This window comes from Lepidochelys kempii, chromosome 19 (genome assembly GCF_965140265.1).
Source record: "Lepidochelys kempii isolate rLepKem1 chromosome 19, rLepKem1.hap2, whole genome shotgun sequence".
Classification (NCBI taxonomy): domain Eukaryota; kingdom Metazoa; phylum Chordata; order Testudines; family Cheloniidae; genus Lepidochelys; species Lepidochelys kempii.
Genome location: NC_133274.1, coordinates 18,718,778 through 18,739,925, shown reverse-complemented (window position 1 = coordinate 18,739,925; position 21,148 = coordinate 18,718,778). Strand labels below are relative to the sequence as shown.

The window sequence follows — 21,148 nt, the reverse complement described above, 5'->3', positions numbered from 1 at the left end:
TGGTGGCCCCTAGTTCTTATATTATGGGAACAAGTAAATAACTTTCCCTTATTCACTTTCTCCACACCACTCATAATTTTATATACCTCTATCATATTCCCCCTTAGTCTCCTCTTTTCCAAGCTGAAAAGTCCTAGCCTCTTTAATCTCTCCTCATATGGGTCCTGTTCCAAACCCCTAACCATTTTAGTTGACCCTTTCTGAATGTTTTCTAATGCCAGTATATCTTTTTTAAGATGAGGGGACCACATCTGTACGCAGTATTCAAGATGTGGGTGTACTATGGATTTATATAAGGGCAATAAGATCTTCTCCATCTTATTCTCTATCCCTTTTTTAATGATTCCTAATATCCTATTTGCTTTTTAAACTGCCGCTGCACACTGCATGGACGTATTCAGAGAACTATCCAGGATGACTTCAAGATTTTTCTCCTGATCAATTGTAGCTAAATGAGCCCCCATCATATTGTATGTATAGTTGGGGTTATTTTTTCCAATGTGCATTACTTTACATTTATCCACATTAAATTTCATTTGCCATTTTGTTGCCCAATCACTTAGTTTTGTGTGATCTTTTTGAAGTTCTTCACAGTCTGCTTTGGTCTTAACTATCTTGAGCAGTTTAGTATCATCTGCAAACTTTGCCACCTCACTGTTTACCCCTTTCTCCAGATCATTTATGAATAAGTTGAATAGGATTGGTCCTAGGACTGATCCTTGGGGAACACCATTAGTTACCCCTCTCCATTCTGAAAATTTACCATTTATTCCTACCTTTGTTCCCTGTCTTAACTAGTTCTCAATCCATGAAAGGCTCTTCCCTCTTATCCCATGACAACTTAATTTACATAAGAGCCTTTGGTGAGGGACCTTGTCAAAGGCTTTCTGGAAATCTAAGTACACTATGTCCACTGGATCCCCCTTGTGCACATGTTTGTTGACCCCTATCAAAGAACTCTAATACATTAGTAAGACATGATCTCCCTTTACAGAAACCATGCTGACTTTTGGGCAACAATTTATGTTCTTCTATGTGTCTGACAATTTTATTCTTTACTATTGTTCCAAGTAATTTGCCTGGTACTGACGTTAGACTCACCGGTCTGTAATTGCCAGGATCACCTCTAAAGTCCTTCTTAAATATTGGCGTTACATTAGCTATCTTCCAGTCACTGGGTACATTAGCTGATTTAAAGGACAGGTTACAAACCATAGATAATAGTTCCACAATTTCACATTTGAGTTCTTTCAGAACTCTTGGGTGAATGCCATCTGGTCCCAGTGACTTGTTACTGTTAAGTTTCTTAATTAATTCCAAAACCTCCTCTAGTGACACTTCAATCTGTGACAATTCCTCAGATTTGTTACCTACAAAAGCCGGCTCAGGTTTGGGAATCTCCCTAACATCCTCAGCCCTGAAGACTGAAGCAAAGAATTCATTTAGTTTCTCTGTGATGACTTTATCGTCTTTAAGTGCTCCTTTTGTATCTTGATCGTACAGGGGCCTCCCTGGTTGTTTAGCAGGCTTCCTGCTTCTGATGTACTTAAACATTTTGTTATTACCTTTTGAGTTTTTCACTAGCTGTTCTTCAAACTCCTTTTTGGCTTTTCTTATTACATTTTTACATTTAATTTGGCATTTAATTTGCAAGTTTCTGGTAAGAAGCTGGAGAAATCTGGAGCTGGAACAGGCCTTCTGTTTCCTCTGGGTATGTCAGCCTGCTACAAAACCAGCACCCATGGCTTTCTACGGCTTGCAGGATCCAGATAGCTAGGGAAAGTTTCCATGCAGGGTTTACCAAACCAGCAGTCTGCAGAGCACTTCCTGATGGCCTGCAGAGAGTTGGCTGGTCACACAGTACTGGTTTCTCTTCCATTTTTCCATCTACTAAACTACAGCGGGACAGCAAAAGATGCATTACATGGAAAGTGTGAGGAAAACCATGTACACAATTGCTGTATTTACCACTGGGATGTTAGCTTGCTCAATGGGAGGGAGAAGTGGTCTGTACTGTGGTATGCAAGGGAAGGGAGTCTCTTAAGATATGTTCCACATGACAGACTTTGAAAAATCCCAGTTCTAATAATACCTCCTGTATGGGAGAGGGAGAAATGTGGGGTCAGCAGACATTCCCTAGGGAGAGGCACAATCTGGAAATTCATTTTTGTATTTTAAACACATAGCCAAGGGCTGCCTGCTCATTTCTCTAACTGGGTCATTTACACTTCGGAATCATTACACACAGAGTGTTACAGCCCGCAGCTATGGATGCCCTCTGACATACTGCTCTTTCAAGTGGTGGTTCACTATGAGTTCTGCACTGTGGAACTCCTACTGCCCTGCAGCAGTGTCCACACAGGATATAAGTGTGCAGCAAGCTGGTGCACTGTAGAGTCACACCCTGGCTTGCTGTGCATTAACGTCCATTGTGGGCAAGGTCTAATTCAATGGCAGAGCCAGAATTAGAACTCAGAGGTTCCAGGATCATTCACCCATGGTAAACACATGAGACAGCTGCTGATCAGGATGCCAATGGATTAAAAACCCTCTTCTTTACACAAAGACTTCTTAGTTTACACTACACCAAGAAGCCTGTCACCATCACTGTGACAGAATGGTCACAGATCCAGGCTGTGTTCCAATCTCTTTTGGGATAAAGTCTCAGCACAGAAATCCATGCATGTTGAAAGTCAAACTTTGTGTTCTCGTTTGTGTCTGTAGATGGTGAGTGGAGACAGGGAGTGCTCAGTGCCCCGTTTTAAAGCATCCCTACAAGTTCTGCTCTCTTTAGACAGAAGCCACCCTATCAGGTAACCTAGATTTGCTAGTTCATACTTATCCTGTAATGACACAAGTTAGTGTGTTTCTTTCTTAAGAAAGTATTAGGATTTTTTTTTCTTCCTTTCCACTAAAGCTTCACCCCCACAAACCTGTTCAGAAGCAGATAAGGGAAGTGGCAGAGATCCCAGCTCCTTTAGGTACTCATTTGTCTCCTTGGCGAGCCGGTTTGCAGAATGCTGTAACTGTTGTCTAAAATAAAAATACAAGCTTATGTAGTTTCCTCTGAATTAAGTTGCTAGTATAGTCACCAAACAATTAACAGTTGTCACCGTACCACATAAGGGTTCCAAAACCCTGCACATGTAAGCGGCACACTACGACAATTCAAATGATCGCAGCTCTATGTTTACAACTGTCGGGTTATCCCATGAAGTTCCACCTGCACTTATGACCCTAAATAATATTAGGAGTTCCATGCCAAGAGGGAAGAGAATTCTTAAGAGTCTGCAGAAGCTTATTAGTATCAGAATCAAATAACTAGAATAGTCTTTACCTGACAAGTCCCAAGGACCATTGCCTGGGTAAGGAGTTGCAGGCATTATAAACACTGCATAGCAGACAGCACCTTCCTGTGTTCAAGGGGACAGGAGGAATGGACTTCTAGCTTTTGTATTAGGGTGCATTTGTAGCTTCAGTTTGCACATATTTTGTTGACATGTTACTTAAAGGGGACACAGTCTAGCTATATTAAAAATAGTATTTAAGGTCATTTCAGGTCTCCATCTGCTCTAGACCCCTACCAAACCTTGTGGTTCAGCAGTCACTTTAAGATGTTTCTTTCCTCCTTATTGCTGTAAGGCAGTGGTTCTCAACCAGGGGTCTGAGACCCCCTGGGAGCTGCGAGCAGATTTCAGGGGGGCCGCCAAGCAGGGCCAGCATTAGCCTCACTGGGGCCCAGGACAGAAAGCCAAAGAGCCCTGCTGCATGGGGTTGAAGCCCGGGCCCTGTGCCCTTCCACCTGAGGCTGAAGCCGAAGCCTGAGCAATGTAGCTTTGTGGGGGCTCCTGTGACATGAGGACCCCCAGGCAAGTGGCCTGCTTGCTACCCCATAATGCTGGCCCTGGGTTTTATATGCAGAAACCCCATTATTGAGGCACAAGTGGGCCGTGGAGTTTTTATAGCATGTTGGGGGGAGGCCCTCAGAAAGAAAAAGCTTTTCGGGGGGAGGGATAGCTCAGTGGTTTGAGCATTGGCCTGCTCAACCCAGGGTTGAGAGTTCAATCCTTGAGGGGGCCATTTACGGATCTGGGGCAAAAATTGGGGATTGGTCCTGCTTTGAGCAGGGGGTTGGACTGGATGACCTCCTGAGGTCCCTTCCAATCCTGATATTCTATGATTCTATGAACCCTGCTGTAAGGGGCACAAAAAACCTGGGAAAATGGCATACATCATGAAACAGCAAGAATGAGAATATCAAGTGCATAGAACAGCTGCTTATTCAAATCTTTCCACTAACCAGCCAGGGAAAACATTTTTAGACAGAAGTGTAATTCTTTAAATGCTGACTGGGTCCCATTTGCTTTGGTTTCGCTTTCATTTTGGTGACCATGAACAATGATTACTCTGCCCATGGTAACGTGACACACAAGCCCTGGCAGTTGCAGGGTGGGGGAGAAAAGAAAATTGGCTCTTCAGTTAGTGGTTACATTGGGTGTACCATAGATTTACAAGACAGGTTTCTGGAACCTATGAATACTATTGTCCCAGTAAGTTAGGATGGTCCCAGAATGCTTTGCTATAAGAAGTCATGATCCTCTATAATAGACAGCCAACCATAACCTATGGAAAGTCCTCAGTTGCACAAACACTGTTCTGCTTTAGCATACACAGACAGTTCACCACTGGAAACGCTACACATCATTAGTATGCCTACCGTAAGATCTACATTAAACTCATGTTACAAAGTTTCCAGACACATTGCTGTAATTTGTTGTGTCTTCTGTCCTAGGAAGGAGGATCTGGAAGGAATTCATTCATTAACCACCAGCCACATATACATAGAACATAGTGGTGGGTCAGAGCATAAGATGGGAAAAGGAAGGAAAGGGATACAAAAAAAAGCACAAGGCAATAAGTTCATTGCATGCCTATAAGACACCAAGAGGAAAGCTATCAACCATATAGTCCAATTGATGTACATGACAAAGCAGTCAGGTTTAGCAGAGTTTGTGTTGCCTCATTGCATATTCTAGCCCACAGTAGGTAAACTATAGTGGTGCTTGAGAAGTTAACTTGATGGTTGCGTTGACTATGATTTCCCTGCATTTTTGTACCAATACACTTGAAGTGTCACCCTAGGAAGCACTATTTGTTAAGCACCAATAATCCCTTCAAGTGAAAGCTGAGGGTTTTTCTATAACAGAACAACATTAACTGGAAACTAGATTAATTAGACTGCCACCAATGATTAGTTCTTTAATCCAGCCATTAAATCCAGATCAAATCAACTATGATCTAGTTGAAGCACTCAAGCATTAGCAGCTGTGTCCTGTTTATATTCTGAAAAAGTTTAGAATGTTCTGCACTTCATATGGAATATTACAAACATGTTCCATATCTAACCAGGCCTCTCTTATACATGGCAGCCTTCAGATTTGTACTGCGCAGCTCGGAATGACAACGCAGAGAGGGCAGGAAGAGAGGGGACTCCCTTTTATAAATAGTAACCTTGTTACTAGCAGAGTTGGCTGGAAAATGGAAATCCCATCCTGTGACAGATTTCATCTGACAAATTTTTCATCCCCAAAAGAGAAAAGTCAAAACTATCAGATTTTTCATGGGAAGGGATTTCCAGAAAACTCTGTTTGGGAACAGCCAAACCAGAAGCTTTTGCCTTTCTGTCTGGCCACCTGGAAGGCTCTTTGCCTACAGGCAGAAACTGAAACTGACTAAAGCCTTCCAGGCAGGCAGGCAGTCAGCCAGCCAGGGAGCCTTCATTTAGATTTTCCTGATGCAGAGCTGAAATTACCCAAGAAAACTGAAGTTTCCCCCTGGGTAATTTGGGAGAAAAAGAGGGAACATATTCCATTGGAAAATCGTTCTAATGTAAGACTCCTGATCAACTCTAGTTACTAGGCAGTTTTGAAATTATTAGCCCAAGATAAACATGCCCGTGAGGGGATTACTTCTGACATTCCTTACCCAGGTCAGAATTGAAAACCTGCTACTTCTATGACTATAAGTGGTACAACCTGTACTGGTCAACGCTGAGTGCTGGGCACTGGTTAATTACCCCAGAAACCTCAGGAAGCGCCAACAGCTTCGGGCAGATGAGCGCCTGGGGAGGGTAGTGGAACCCTTGATGGAGAAAATGCCATCAAAAGGCAGATGAGCAAATTAACTCAATGTTTTTGCCAATGACATCCTCACAGGACAGATTGGGCCCTTCAGCTGTAGCGGATAACCTATAGAATCATAGAATATCAGGGTTGGAAGGGACCTCAGGAGGTCATTTAGTCCAACCCCCTGCTCAAAGTAGGACCAATCCCCAATTAAATCATCCCAGCCAGGGCTTTGTCAAGCCTGACCTTAAAAACTTCTAAGGAAGGAGATTCCACCACCTCCCTAGGTAAGATTCTACCACCTCCCTATCTAGGAGTGGCGCCCTGAAGGGCAGGCAGATGGAAGATCTCCTCTGCACTGGCAACTCCTGCAGCACAGCTGGTTCCAAACGTATCAACTCCCGTCCTTCCTTTGGTCCAAACCAGTGAAGTCAAGAGGGGGGATGCTGACACATGGGCAAAGCAGGGCCTCCACATCAACTGCCTAGACCATTGCAGCCACATCACATGGAAAGGACACTCCATCCTTGCTGGCAACATGGTCACAACATGGAAGGTGGGGTTATATGCTCTCACTTGATTGGCGTAGAGGAGGGTGCCACAGGTCACCTTCGATGGTGGGAGGAATCACTGTGTTCCATTGGTCAACCACCGCCCGCCACAAAGCCAGGCAGCCCCTGGACAGTCAGGTGCTGACCCGCCATGGTCTGTCTGCCTCATGGGGTGCATAGGGCTAGACCAAAAGTTGAAAGGCAGACTGAAACCTTGGTTTCTTATTTTTGCCAAATACAAGAATTTTCCAGCTTGGAAGCTGGAATGTTCGGACCATGTGTCCGGGATTTACAAATGATGACCTACAATACACAAGCAGCATACAGAAGTCAGCTTTGATAGACCATAATCTGTACAAACTCAGTGTTGACATTGCAGCACTTCAGGAAACCAGACTTGCAGATGCTGGTTCTGTCCAACAGACCAATTACACCTTCTTTTGGCAAGGTAAAACCAGTGAAGAAAATTGTTTGCACGGTGTCGGTTTCGCTGTGAGAAACAAGTGGGTAAAGCTCCTAGAAACACCCATTGGGAAGTCGGAGCGTATCATCTCACTTAAACTTCAGACGACCATCAGCTCTGTGAACATTATTAATGCCTATGCACCAACACTCAAATCTAACCTGAGGAGGATATATTATATGACTCTTTGCATCAAGTCATCAAAAGAATACCATCAAATGAGCAATTTTTCCTCCTTGGTGACTTTAATGTAAGAGTCGGTACAGACAACAACTCATGGCCAGATTGCCTAGACATTTTGGCATTGGCAAAATGAATGAGAATGGGCAAAGACGTCTTGAATGCTGCCCCCAAACCAAATGTGCATTACCAATTCGTATTTTACAGGAAAAGAGTGCACAAAGTGTCATGGCGACATCCACGATCAAGCCACTGGCACCAGTTAGCCCTCGTTATCATCAGGAGGAAAGATCTACCCTTCGTGCAGAACACTCATGCATTCCACAGTATTGACTGTGACATTGACCACTCCTTGAGTATTAGCAAGGTGAAGATTACAGCCAAGAAGCTAGACAGAGCAAAACCTAGGCCCAAGCCCCAAATCAATGCTGTTAACACTGCAAACCAGAGAAAATGTCAGAAGTCTGTGAAGACTTTTGAACTTAGCATGCATGCGAAATCATTACCCGAGGAGGTAGAGGAATCTGGGGAAGATTTAAGAACAATCCATGAAGTACATAAAGGGTGGTTACAAGGAGAAGGGAGAAAAATTGTTCTTCTTAACCCCTGAGGATAGGACAAGAAGCAATGGGCTTAAAGGCTGGTTTAGGTTGGACATTAGAAAAAACTTCCTAACTGTCAAGTGGTTAAACACTGGACTAACTTGCCTGGGGATGTTGTAAAATCTCCATCATTGGGAAATTTTTATGAACAGGTTGGACACACACCAGTCAGGGATGGTCTAGAGAATACTTAGTCCTGCCTTGAGTGCAGGGGATTGGACTAGATGACCTCTCGAGGTCCCTTCAAGTTCTATGAGTCTATGGAACAGCTTTAGCTACATTGGGAACACAGCCTATCTGGAACACAAGAAACCAACAAAGTACCAAAGTGAGACTTCAACATGCAAAAATTGAGGTACAGCAAGCAAGCAGATGTTTTGCAAATCATTACTGATCAAGGTCTGTGAAGAGATACAGACAGCCTCAGACACAGGAAACCTCAAAGTCATGTATGATGGCCTGGAGAAAGCTCTAGATCCCACACTGTCAACAAGGTTGCCACTCTCAAATTGCACAGCAGTGAAATCATTATAGATTAAAGCAAGCAGTTGTCCCGTTGGGTTGAACACTATTTAGAGCTATACGCACAAGAAAGGAACACCACCAGCAAATCACTAGACCAAATGCCAACTCTACAGGTCATGCCAGAGCTAGAAGTGGGCAAGTGGCAAGTCTCCTGGACAAGATGGCATCCCAGCAGAAATCCTCAAGTGCGGGAAAGACAGCCTATTACCATATCTTCTTCAGCTGCTACTTAAATGCTGGAAAAAAGGTGAGGTACCACAAGAGATGCATAACGCAAACATCATCACGTTGTATAAAAATAAAGGCGAAAAGGTGATTGCAACAACTACATGGGTATCTTGCTACTAAGCGCAGCAGGAAAAGCTGTTGCAAAAGTCATCTTAGTGCGCTTACAACAGCTGGCGAATCGTGTCTACCCTTAATCACAGTGCAGATTCAGGGTTGGAAGATCAACTATAGACATGATGATATTTTCTCTGCATCAACTCCAGGAAAAGTGCAGAGAGCAAAACCGACCATTGTACATTGCCTTTGTGGACCTAACCACACAGTAAGCAGAGCAGGTCTATTTGCAATACTAGAAAAGATAAGATGCCCACCAACCTTGTTAAGTCTTATACATTCATTCCACAACAACATGAGAGCACCCATCCAGTTTGACGGTCCACTTCAGACAGCTTTGAGATGAAAAGTGGAATAAAGCAAGAATGTGTTCTTGCCCCTACGCTCTTTTGAATCTTTTTGGTACTCTTCAACTGTGTGTGGACATGTTTAAGGACATGAAAGATGGAGCGTATAAAAGATCAGATTGGCTGGAATAGTTTGAAGAGTTTCCTAAGTCAAAAAGGTGCTAATCAGAGAACTTGTATTTGCTGATGATGCTGCCCTCATAGCCCACAATGAGGATCTACTACAAGAACTCATGGACCACCTTTCAAGTGCCTGTCAGGCATTTGCTCTCACCATCAGCATCAAGAAAATGGTTGTATTAGGAAAGGGGGTTCCACAAGATCCTTCGATTACCTTAAACGCAAACCAGCTAGTAGTCGTCCAAAAGTTCAGCTGTTTAGGTTCTACAGTGACCACCAACCTCTCACTTGAGGAAGAACTAAATGCTCGCATTGCAAAGGCTGCCAACACCTTTAGCAGACTAACTAAAATAGCATGGAACAACTCAGAGCTTGCCATCAAGACCAAAATTCTAGTGTACCAAGCTTGTGTCCTCAGCGCTCTCATGTATAATGGGGAAACATGGACAACTTATGCTCATCAGGAGAAAAGGTTAAACAGTTTCCATCTACGTTGTTTACACCGTATACTCAACACCAAATGGCAGGATAAAGTCACCAATGCAGAAATTCTTCAAAGGACAAATTGACCAAGTGTGACAGCCCTGCTCAAGCAAAGATGACTGCACTGGCTGGACCCTCTGAGTAGGTTGAAAGACGGATGCATACCCAAGGACATGCTATACAGGGAGCTATCAGAGGGAACAAGAACAATAGGATGTCCCAAGCTCTGCTATAAAGACACATGCAAGCAAGATATGAAGGAATTTGGAATTGATCCTGACCATTGTGAAATCTTGGCAAGTGATTGTAACAAGTGTCATTGTGTCCATCAGGGAATAGAAGCTGGCTCCTACAGCTTGAAGAATAAAGAACCCAGAGGAAGCAAGCAGCTCCCAACCAAGATACATACATTTGCAATAATTGCCAAAGATCATGCAAATCTTGGATTGGCCTATTCAGTCACATGAGACATTGTAAACCATCTACATCATAGCCTGCAATTCCGACAGTCTCTCATAGATGAAAGGATGCCAACAAGCCTTATCCAAGAGATTTCTTCGCACTGGAGTAAACCCAATGCAAATAAAATTGGTTATTTCTTTCATAGAATCTCTAATATGACATTCTATGGCCATTTAGTTCACCTCTGGGTGTCAATGCAGGATTCTTCACTGCACATTTTCTAGTATTTGATCAATTCTAACTTTAATGTCCAGAGCAACTGAGCTTCTTCCATTTCTTTTGGGAGATCATTCCATTATCAGGCGACCTCACAGTTGAGAAGGTTTTCCAGGTTTTCATTTGATTTTTCCTTTTAATAATTTCCTCTTATTACTCCTAAGTTATTTTTCTACCACTCTGCTGCTTACACCCTTCAATTATTTGTATGCTTCTGTACACCTGTAGTCATTGCTTAGGACATGTCTACACTACAGAGTTTTGTCAACTAAAGTTATGCTGCTTTAATTAAACCATTGTTGCATGTCCACACTGTGCTCCTTGTGTCGGCAGAGCACATGCACACTAGCAGCTCTTGCATCGACACAGAGCAGTGCACTGTGGGTAGCTATCCCACTGTGCAATTGGCTATCCCATCGTGCAATCCCACAGTGCAATTGGTGCTTTGGGAAGGTTTTGCAATGCCTCATGGGGCAGGCACAGAGTCACATGATGCAGGTTTCTTAATCCCATCATTCCATGGGCATCCTACTAGATTGCCAACTGCTTTTCATCTGAAGTGTGTGTGGGGGAGAGGTTGGGCGTGTGTGTGTGTAGAGACAGAGACAAACTGTATATTGGGAGAGTGTAAGAGAAAGTGGGGGAGGAGTGTGTATGTGAAAGAGACAGTGTGTGTTGGGGAAGTGTGCGTGCTGGGGGAAGAGTGAGTCTGTCAGCATGCTGTCTCTAAATTCAGACAGCAACCAGAAGCAGTCAGTCCTGAGGCAGGGAGAGGGAGATGCCACCAACATCAGCCCCCACCTCCATCCCCAGCTCAGCACAGCAGTCTCCCTCCCGCCTCCTACAGCAGCAGCCTGCTTGCTGCGGTGTTCCCAGTGCAGGGGAGAGCAGGATTCCACATTAACGATTTGCTCTTTGCTGCCAGAATGGAGCAGCACACTCAGCTGTCAGAACTTCCTGGAGCTCTGAAAGGGGAGGGGTGTATGCCTTTGTAGCTGGAATCCAGGGCAGCCAAGTTCATAACAATGAGCAGAGCGGTCACAGTGGGTATTGTGGGATACTGGGGGAAGCCAGTTATGGCAACAGAACGAACAGCTGCGTCTACACTGGTGCTTTGTCATTTTAAAATTGCTGAAAAAAGCTTTATGCCTCTCGTTGAGGTGGTTTTATTTTGTTGCAAAATAGGAGAGTTTTGCTGACAAAACTAGCTTTGCAATGCCTACACCTCCACTGTTTTGTGTGGTGTAGACAAGGCCTCAGACAATCTATGTGTAATTGCCTTAGGTCAGACCCTCCATCCCCTCTGAGAACGTTGGTTGTTCTATCTGAACTCCCTGTGGTTTGTCATCCAGTGGCGTATTCTTCTCTACAGTGTTTAAAGTTATATTAGGCATTTTGATTGCCATATCTTATTGCTGCTGATCATTCTCTTGCCTAGTCTTTTGATATTACAGGTGTCTCTCCCCCTTCAGAATATTATATTCTCATTACTTCTCCTAATTTAGGATCCAAGAATTTTGTTAGCGTGATATTTACTCTCTCTTCTAAATCATAAATGAAGCTTAAAATAGTTTCAGCTCCATCACAGATCCTGCTCTAATCTGCAGAAGCCTGAACACAGCTTGATACATGGCTGTTAATTCCCCTTGTTTATGACCCTTCAACCAGTTTTTGGTCCATAGCAAGCAGATATGAATGGCTTTTGACCCCAGTACAACTACCAAATTCCCTTCATCCACCAAGTTAGCCTTTTTGGGAGAACTAGAGTCAGTTTACGCCCTGCCACACCACACCCCGCCTCTACTGCCACCCTCCCACCATGCAGAGTTTTGCTCAGGATACTGCTCACTAACCAAAACAGACCCAGTCCATTTCCATCATCCACATGCACACTTACATGTTTGTTCAGCTAATACTTACAGGTTTTCCTGCAATTTGCTGGAGTCCTGTTTGGTTCCAAGCTGGCTCATCAAATTCTTTATCTGAGAAGCTGAGGAAAAGAGTTTACAATGGCTTGGTGATTTGTAAGGCAAGGCAAGACCATTTTAAAACAACACATTAGACTCCTTCTGGTTATTTTTCTTGAAGTTCCCCTTCTAGCTGCATTACCATCTCTCCCATAGAAATGTTGCTATCAAAGTTTTGTTGAAGTAAGGCTTGCCCACCTCTTTAAAATGGACCTGTACCTGTTGTCTCAATCTAGATGGAATAAATGGGCCAAAGATGTTAACATAACCCAGTCATTGTCCAACATTAAATAGTATTAAACAAGGTCTGCTTAGTACCATGGCAAATAGCATTAAAAACATTAAGGAGTCCGGTGGTTAAAAACATTGTAACCTTTTATTAAAGATAAAGAAAAGAAGGAAAAAGAGTGAACGCATTAGAAAAGTAAAATATTAAATAAGTCTTCCATTTTAACATCCCATGTTCCCTTTCCCTTTAACTGGAGAGGGTTGTAGAAGGAAACCCAGCCCCGCCCCCAGTTTGACAGTCTCTGTGAGGTGTCAGATGGCAATAACTGTCCTTTTGGGGAAGAGAGAAGGTAGTTGAGAGGGGCTGGAGTTGTTATTGCTGCTGTTAAAGTTCAATCCCATTTAATCTCAGGTGGTGCTGGGATTCAGCAGGAGCTGGTAGGGGTGGGGATGTCATCAGGGTCGCTCTCTCGGGCCTGGTCTGGGTATCTCTCTGGATCAGAACAACAAGGGCCACGTGTCCCACCAAATGCAGCCAGGAGGGGAAGCTTGCTTCGGTAACCCCCGTCTGTTGTTTTCCTCAAAATCTCTTTATTTAAGGACTCAAAAGGGAAGTGATGGGTAAAATAGCCAATCCCCTTATTTTGTACACCGATTAGGCCTACTAGTGACACACCAATTTTGGCTAATAAATTTCCGGTTCTACATCTCCTGTTTTTACCAAGCATGGTATCAACACACTCCTTGAATTATATCAATGTGGCCTTTTTTGTTTGGGTTGATTTAGTCTCTCTGGTTCTCTTGCACATTTATTACATTCTTTATTGAAAATAACTTGACCTACTTTCCATGCTAAATTTCTAAGCAGGCAAAAGTTATAGACCAATTGTCACAACAGACCTTACCCTAAATGCTTTTTGTTAGACCAAGTGGGGGTGTTTGAAGTAGTCTAGTCATTGATTTGTAGAATGCTTACAAGTGACTAGAGCTTTACCAAAGGGTTTAATAAAATAAATTTAGAAAGTCACATTTCTGAGTTTACCTGTGTACATCTAGTATTGCTATAAGAGAGAGGAAAGTTATTTCTCCATTTTGTTTACTTTAGACCAGTGGTTTTCAAAGGTATTTGACCGGCCCTCCTTCTTTGTGTTGCAGTTTATGTGCCCCTCCCCACCAAGGACACATACTGCCACCCGGCTCTAAAGGCAGAGCGGAGAGCAGCAGCTGCTGGCCAGGCACCCAGCTCGGAACACAGTACTGCACCAGCAGAAGCACAGAAGTTAGGCTGGCAAAGTGGTATTTGTCAATATCACTTTTCACACCAGACTTGGTGCCCATTGCTACCCTTACTTCTGCGCTTCTGCCGACAGCCCACCACGTCCAGGTGAGGGATTGTGGGGAGGGAAGGAGAGCCTGAGCCCAGGTGGCAGGGATCCCTGCCTCCCGGGTATGCACAACTCTTCTGCACAAGGCCCAGCCACCCAGGGCTGACAGCCAGAACTATAAAAAAAACAAAAACAAACAAAAAGCATACAGCCTGCGCCTCCCTTGACACATTCCCACGCATCCTTGGGAATTCTGCCCCACAGTTTGAGAACCACAGCTTTAGACAAAAAGTGCTTTCAATAGTCAGTTTCATTACAATTAATTTTTCCTGTGTGTGTTCGTGAAAGACAGCAAGAGGGGAGAGAAACAGTTACAAACACAAAAACATGGTTGTGAAGTTGCTGAAGTTATAAGGGACTCAGAGGCAGGTGCACAAGACTACTTTAGACCCTTTTTTTTTTAAATGGAGTAGTTTAAGTTCATGGTATACCTCTAAGCACTGTGGAAAACCTCAAGTAGCTACCCTTACCTATTACACCCAGCTCCAGCCCCCAGTATGACAGTTTTGGATATGAACAACAGGAGTCGTTCACGACTTCTTAGCAAGCAGTGTAAAAATCTGAATAAACTTACAGGACAGATATTGCCTTCATAGCACTGGCCTAATGAAGAGTTTGAATTGGACATTCAGCCAGTAAAATGATCTCTTCCATGCAGAGTTCCCCAGCACGGTTTTTCGCCTGTGATGTTACCAACAAAACATGCTTGTCATCAGTGGAAGCAGGAGACAGCAGCCACCGACTTTGGAGGAGTATGAGCATTTCTGGTACTCTAGAGGGCTGTTCTACTTGAGCTATTAGAATACTGTGTAGTTGCAGGTCATCTTTGAAAATGAGTGTCGCATTGGGAAGGAGGAAGAATTTTAGAAGATGTATGAAAACAACTTGCATTTAAGTGGGCTGAACACGATTCTTCCAGTCTACTTCTTCTTGTTGACTATTTCAGTTACAATCTTGTTACAATGGGATCAGAATGTATATGAACCCTGCCACTATTATCTTTTGAGAACAACTGAGAGTCAGAATGGAGAGTGACAAGTGAATCAATTCCATCATACCAGAAGAATGTTAGGCCTAGTCTACACAAAGAAGTTGCACTATTTAACTAAAACTGTTTGTAAATCAATTTAGTTTAATTGGTGTGACTTCTTCATTTGGATTGTGTCTTGGATCAAGTCACTTATGTTGGGTTTGGTCATGAGCCATACTGGAGTGTATTTAAACTACACTGATTTGCATTTAACAATGTCTTTTAATGTAATGCCTAGCGGCACATATAGTACAGTGTGGCTTTATGGAATAATTAAATACTGGAACTCAGAGCCTTGCCTGGGTAGCATGCTGATTTCCTGGAGTTCGATTAATTCTCACAGTACACAGTTGTGTAGTGAACTCCCCATGCACTAGGCTGAATACCTACCCGAAGGAGCCAAGCATCACAGATTTCATGCCAGAACAACTCTTGTGATCGGTCACAAGTCCAACATCTTCTAGAGAATCATAGAACTTAAAGGGACCTCAAGAGATCATCTAGTCCAGTCCCCTGCACTCAAGGCAGGACTAAGTATCATCTAGACCATCCCTGACAGGTGTTTGTTCAACCTGCTCTTAAAATTCCTCAATGATTGAGATTCCACAGTCTCCCTAGGTAGTTTATTCCAGTGCTTAACCTCTCAGAGTTAGGAAGTTTTTCCTAATGTCCAACCTAAACCGCACTTGCCGCAATTTCGTAGAATCATAGAATAATAGGGTTGGAAGAGACCTCAGGAGGTCATCTAGTCCAACCCCCTGCTCAAAGCAGGACCAACACCAATTAAACCATCCCAGCCAGGGCTTTGTCAAGCCGGGCCTTCCACCACCTCCCCAGATAATCCATTCCAGTGCTTCACCACCCTCCTAGTGAAATAGTGTTTCCTAATATCGAACCTAGACCTCCCCTACTGCAACTTGAGACCATTGCTTCTTGTTCTGACATCTGCCACCACTGAGAACAGCCGAGCTCCATCCCCTTTGGAACCCCCTTTCAGGTAACTGAAGGCTGCTATTAAATCCCCCCTCACTCTTCTCTTCTGCAGACTAAATAACCCCAGTTCCCTCAGCCTCTCCTCATAAGTCATGTGCCCCAGCCCCCTCATCGTTTTTGTTGCCCTCTGCTGGACTCTCTCCAATTTGTCGACATCCCTTCTGTAGTGGGGGGGACCAAAACTAAACGCAATACTCCAGGTGTGGCCTCACCAGTGCCGAATAGAGGGGAATAATCACTTCCCACAATCTGCTGGCAATGCTCCTACTAATACAGCCCAATACGCCATTGACCTTCTTGGCAACAAGGGCACCCTGCTGACTCATATCCAGCTTCTCGTCCACTGTAATCCCCAGGTCCTTTTTTGCAGAACTGCTGCTTAGCCAGTTGGTCCCTAGCCTGTAGCGGTGCATAGGATTCTTCCTTCCTAAGTGCGGGACTCTGCACTTGTCCTTGTTGAACCTCATCAGATTTCTTTTGGCCCAATCCTCTAATTTGTCTAGGGCCCTCTGTATCCTATCCCTACCCTGCAGCGTATCTACCTCTCCTCCCAGTTTAGTGTCATCTGCAAACTTGCTGAGGGTGCAACCCACACCATCCTCCAGATCATTTATGAAGATATTGAACAAAACCGGCCCCAGGACCGACCCTTGGGGCACTCCACTTGATACCGGCTGCCAACTAGACATGGAGCCATTGATCACTGCCCGTTGAGCCCAACGATCTAGCCAACTTTCTATTCACCTTATAGTCCATTCATCCAGCCCATACTTCTTTAACTTGCTGGCACATTAACACGTTGACTGTTCCTGATCCCCTTCCTCTCCTCCAAGTGCTTCAAAATGGATTCCTTGAGAACCTGATCCATGATTTTGCCGGGGACTGAAGTGAGGCTGACTGGTCTGTAGTTCCCCAGATTCTCTTTCTTCCCTTTTTTAAATATGGGCACTATATTTGCCTTTTTCCATCGTCCGGGACCTCCCCTGATCGCCACGAATTTTCAAAGATAATGGCCAATGGGGGAAATTGACTACAATGAAATTTACTACTGAAAGCACTTTTGGTCTAAAGTAAACAAAATGGAAAAGTAACTTCTCTGTCTGTTACAATAATATTAGGCATTTGTATCAACAGGTAAACTCAAGTGTGACTTCTAAGTTGATGGTGCCCCTTTATTTTATTTAAGGCCTTTGATAAAACATGTATGCCTTGACTATTTTGAGAAACTCTTGTGCTAGTCCCACACCCCATGTGCTGCTCTGTGTTGGCACTAGTCAGGAGTAATGATCTAATAAGGGGCATAGCAGGAGGAGGATTCTATTCTGTTTCATCCAGCTGGTCATGAAAAGAATTAAAGCAAGGCAACACAAGAGAAGAGACAGACAGGTGAATGGGTGGGCAAGAAAACAAGAAAAAACACACTATTTTTGTCTTATAGATATGAAGCGAAGTTAGGCAGCATGCCACCTGAATTGTGCCATCAGTACATATTGTTTATTGTACTGATTGTACAACAAAAATGTTTAAAGGTCTAGAGAAGGTGATCTATGAAGGAAGATTGAAAAGATTGGGTTTGTTTAATCTGGAGAAGAGAAGACTGAAAGGGGACATGATAACAGTTTTCAAGTACATAAAAGGTTGTTACAAGGAGGAGGGACAAAAATTATTCTTCTTAACCTCGGAGGATAGGACAAGAAGCAATGGGCTTAAATTGCAGCAAGGGCGGTTTAGGTTGGATATTAGGAAAAACTTCCTAACTCTCAGAGCGGTTAAGCACTGGAATAAATTGCCTAGGGAGGTGGTGGAATCTCCGTCATTGGGGATTTTTAAGAGCAGGTTGGACAAGCACCTGTCAGGGATGGTCTAGATAATACTTAGTCCTGCCTTGAATGCAGGGGACTGGACTAGATGACCTCTTAAGGTCCCTTCCAGTTCTATGATTGCTAAGGGCCCAGTCCTCCAAACCCTTACTCAAGATAAACTTGAGCTTAAGAGTGCTTCTGTGCAGAAATTGTGTTGTACAAACAAAAAATTTATAGCACTTCAGGGATGAATCCTGATCTGGGTATCTGGGCAAGAGGATAATAATCCTGCAATCCCTTAAGTGCAAGATCAGGCCACAAGTTGGCCACCTAGTTTGTCTGATGTTCTGCTCTCATGGAGTTAGCTAGCGGGATAAACAGCAAGTTGACAAGGGACCCTTGATTTTTCATAAGGAGTGAAAGGGCTACAGAAGGAGGGTAAGATTTGAGGCATCAGGTTCTCCCCTTGCTGGCCTGCAGTGGAAGCGGTTTTGTTTCACGTTTATAAATGAAACTGATTACTAAAATATTGAGCTGAGGGTTCTGCAATTTCTACTGGTACTTGATGAAAAGAGTTGTAAGCATGTTTGTTTCACTTTAGATAAGAAGTACATAAATTCTGTGCTAACTAGCAAGTGCTGCTGGTCAGGGGAAGCCTTCACTGTCTCATGGGAAGAAGAGAAGCAGACATCGTAATGGAGGGAAGTCAGGGGCTGATGAAGAGAACTTCCAGGAAAACAAGTCCCTTGGAAAGTCAGGAATGGCCTAGCTGGTGTTAAGCCAGAGGGTCACCATAGTGTCAAGGGATGACCAGCTGTTGCAGCAACATGGATGGGTTAGTCTGACAAAGCACACTGATGAACATGGCCAAATTACAAGGGAGCTGCTGTGGTTGATTGACCTCCTTCCTGGGCTGTGTTCAGTTACTTCAGGTCACTTAGATACCTGCTGCCATTTTTAGATTTTAGAAATTCCATATAACTGCTTCCAAGAGAGCAGTAGAAACTCTCCTGCAGACAACCAACTGCCTAGTAAGAAATACATGATTCCAATTAGTTATCTACATTTGAATTTTAATGCCAACATTCAGTATTTTCCTACACTGGGAAAGAGGTGAAGAGACACTGCAATGCAAAGAGAGACTAAAGACAAGGATGGAGAAGAAAATCAAGGGAAACAGCGAGGGCAACGTCTGGGTGCAGTATGAAGCAGCAGCAAGGGGGGAAGCTGCAGGAAGAGTTACTGACAAGGGGAGCAGGGCGGGAAGGGGATGCAGGGCCATGGGGGAGGCGGGGAAGGGGCGTCAGCAGCAGCACTTCCCACGGCTGGGATGGAGAGAACCAAGGCTGGCCAAAGCCCGGGGCCCTGGGGCGGCAGGAGAGGGGCCGGCGGGGGACCGGGCCCGAGGGGCTCAGTCGGGGGGCTCAATCCGGGGGGGAGGGGGGGCCGGGCCCGAGGGGGGGCTCAGTCCGGGGGGGAGGGGGGGCCGGGCCCGAGGGGGGGCTCAGTCCGGGGGGGAGGGGGGGGGGGCCGGGCCCGAGGGGGGGCTCAGTCCGGGGGGGGGGCCGGGCCCGAGGGGCTCAGTCCGGGGGGGGGGGTGGCAGTGGGGGGAGGCCAGGCCCCAGGGGCTCAGTCCGGGGGGGGGGCCGGGCCCGAGGGGGGGGTGGCCGACGGCGAGGGGGGGCCGGGCCCGAGGGGCTCAGTCGGGGGGGGGCGGCAGTGGGGGGGGGGCCGGGCCCCAGGGGCTCAGGCCGGCGGCGGGGGGGGGGGGCCGGGCCGCACTCACTGCACTGAGCGATGCGCTGCACGTTGGCGCTGCAGGTCTGGATGATGCCGCTGAAGTCCCGGGGCGGAGGCTGCCCCTGGGGGCCGCCGGGCCGGCGCGCGTCCAACGGGCCGTAGGACATGGCGAAGCCGGGCTGGGGCCAAGCGGTCCGGGGCTGGGGCCAAGCGGTCCGGGGCCGGGCAGCCGGGAGCGCAGCTGGGCAGAGCAGGGCCTCGCCCACCGCGCGTGCGCCCTAGCGCCCGGCACAGGGCACCGCCCTCCCCCACGTGGCGCATGCGCGCTCGCGGCCCCGTCTCCGCGGCCGGGTGCTTGGGCCCCATGGTTACGGGGACGCGGCGTGAGGGGGGGGCCGCCCCCCCGGAGCCCAAGGGCGGCGCCGCTGCCGGGCGGGCCAGCCAGAGCCTGCGCGGGGCGGGGCCGCGGGCGCGGACTCCTCTGGGGCGCCGGGCGAAGCGGGCCGGGGGGGGCGAAGCGGGCGCGGGCCGCCGGGGGGGGGTCGCTCTGGCCGGGGGGGCCGCCGGGGGGGGTCGCTCTGGCCGGGGGGGTCGCCGGGGGGGGGCCGCCGGGGGGGGTCGCTCTGGCCGGGGGGGCCGCCGGGGGGGGGTCGCTCTGGCCGGGGGGGCCGCTGGGCGCGGCCGCCGGCGTCTCACGGAGCAGGCGAGAGGCGCGCGCGGCTGGCGCGCGGGTGGCGGGTGACTTGGGGAGATCCCCAGAAGTGGGGCCCCCCCGCCCGGGGGGCGCGCGCTGCGGGCAGTGGGTGAGGGGCAAGCGGCGCGGGCGGGGCCGGGGGACCCCCCCACCCTTGTGCGGGCAGCGCTCCCCAGGCGTCTGGCCGGCCCCTGCCCAAAGGGGGGTGCTCCCCATCTGGCCTTGTTCGCCCAGTTTGGAGGGGCTCAGCCTCCCCCAGTCTCTTACACCTGCTGCCCCTGCCCCCTCCAGCTCTGGTGTCCGCAATTCAAAAAGCATATGGATAAATTGTAGAGGGTTCAGGGAAGAACCACAAGAATGATTAAAGGGCTGGAAACGCTGCTGTCTAGTGACAGATTCCAGGAGCTCATTCTGTGTAGCTTGAGGCGAAGGTTAAGGGGGGACTTGTTTACAGTGTGAGTACTAACACCGGGAACAAATATTTGATAAGAGGCTTTTCAATCTAGCACAGAAAGGTATAACACAGTCCAATGGCTGGAAGTTGAAGCTAGACAAATTCAGACGGGAAATAAAGCTTAATTTTTGACAGTGAGGGTAGTAAATCATTGGAACAACTTAACAAGGGTCATGGTGAGTTCTCCATCACTGACAATATTTAAGTTAAGACTGGCTGTTTTTCTGAAAGGTCTGATCTCAGAATTATTTTGGGGAAATTCTATGGTTTTTGGTATACAAGAAGTCAGACTAGGTTATCACAACAGTCACTTTTGGCCTTGGAATCTATGAAGTGGACCATACCAAATTCATGGTCCATTTTGGTCAATTTCAGGGTCATAGGATTTTAAAAATGGCAAATTTAATTATTTCAAAAAGAAAAGGAGTACTAGTGGCAC

General features: G+C 46.2%; 1 protein-coding gene across 2 annotated transcripts in view; it reads right to left on the bottom strand.

Annotated features, from left to right (window-relative positions):
- STX12 (syntaxin 12) overlaps positions 1-19,761 on the bottom strand; it is a 29,871-nt gene extending 10,110 nt beyond the window's left edge. For both annotated transcript variants that reach the window (XM_073317928.1, XM_073317929.1), the window contains exons 1-3: positions 19,608-19,761; positions 12,337-12,406; positions 2,934-3,033 (exon numbers count right to left, since the gene is read on the bottom strand). In XM_073317928.1, coding sequence (XP_073174029.1) covers positions 2,934-3,033; positions 12,337-12,406; positions 19,608-19,728 — 291 coding nt within the window. In that variant the 5' untranslated portion in view covers positions 19,729-19,761. The remainder of the gene's footprint in view (positions 1-2,933; positions 3,034-12,336; positions 12,407-19,607) is intronic.
- Between the last annotated feature and the right edge of the window lie 1,387 nt (positions 19,762-21,148).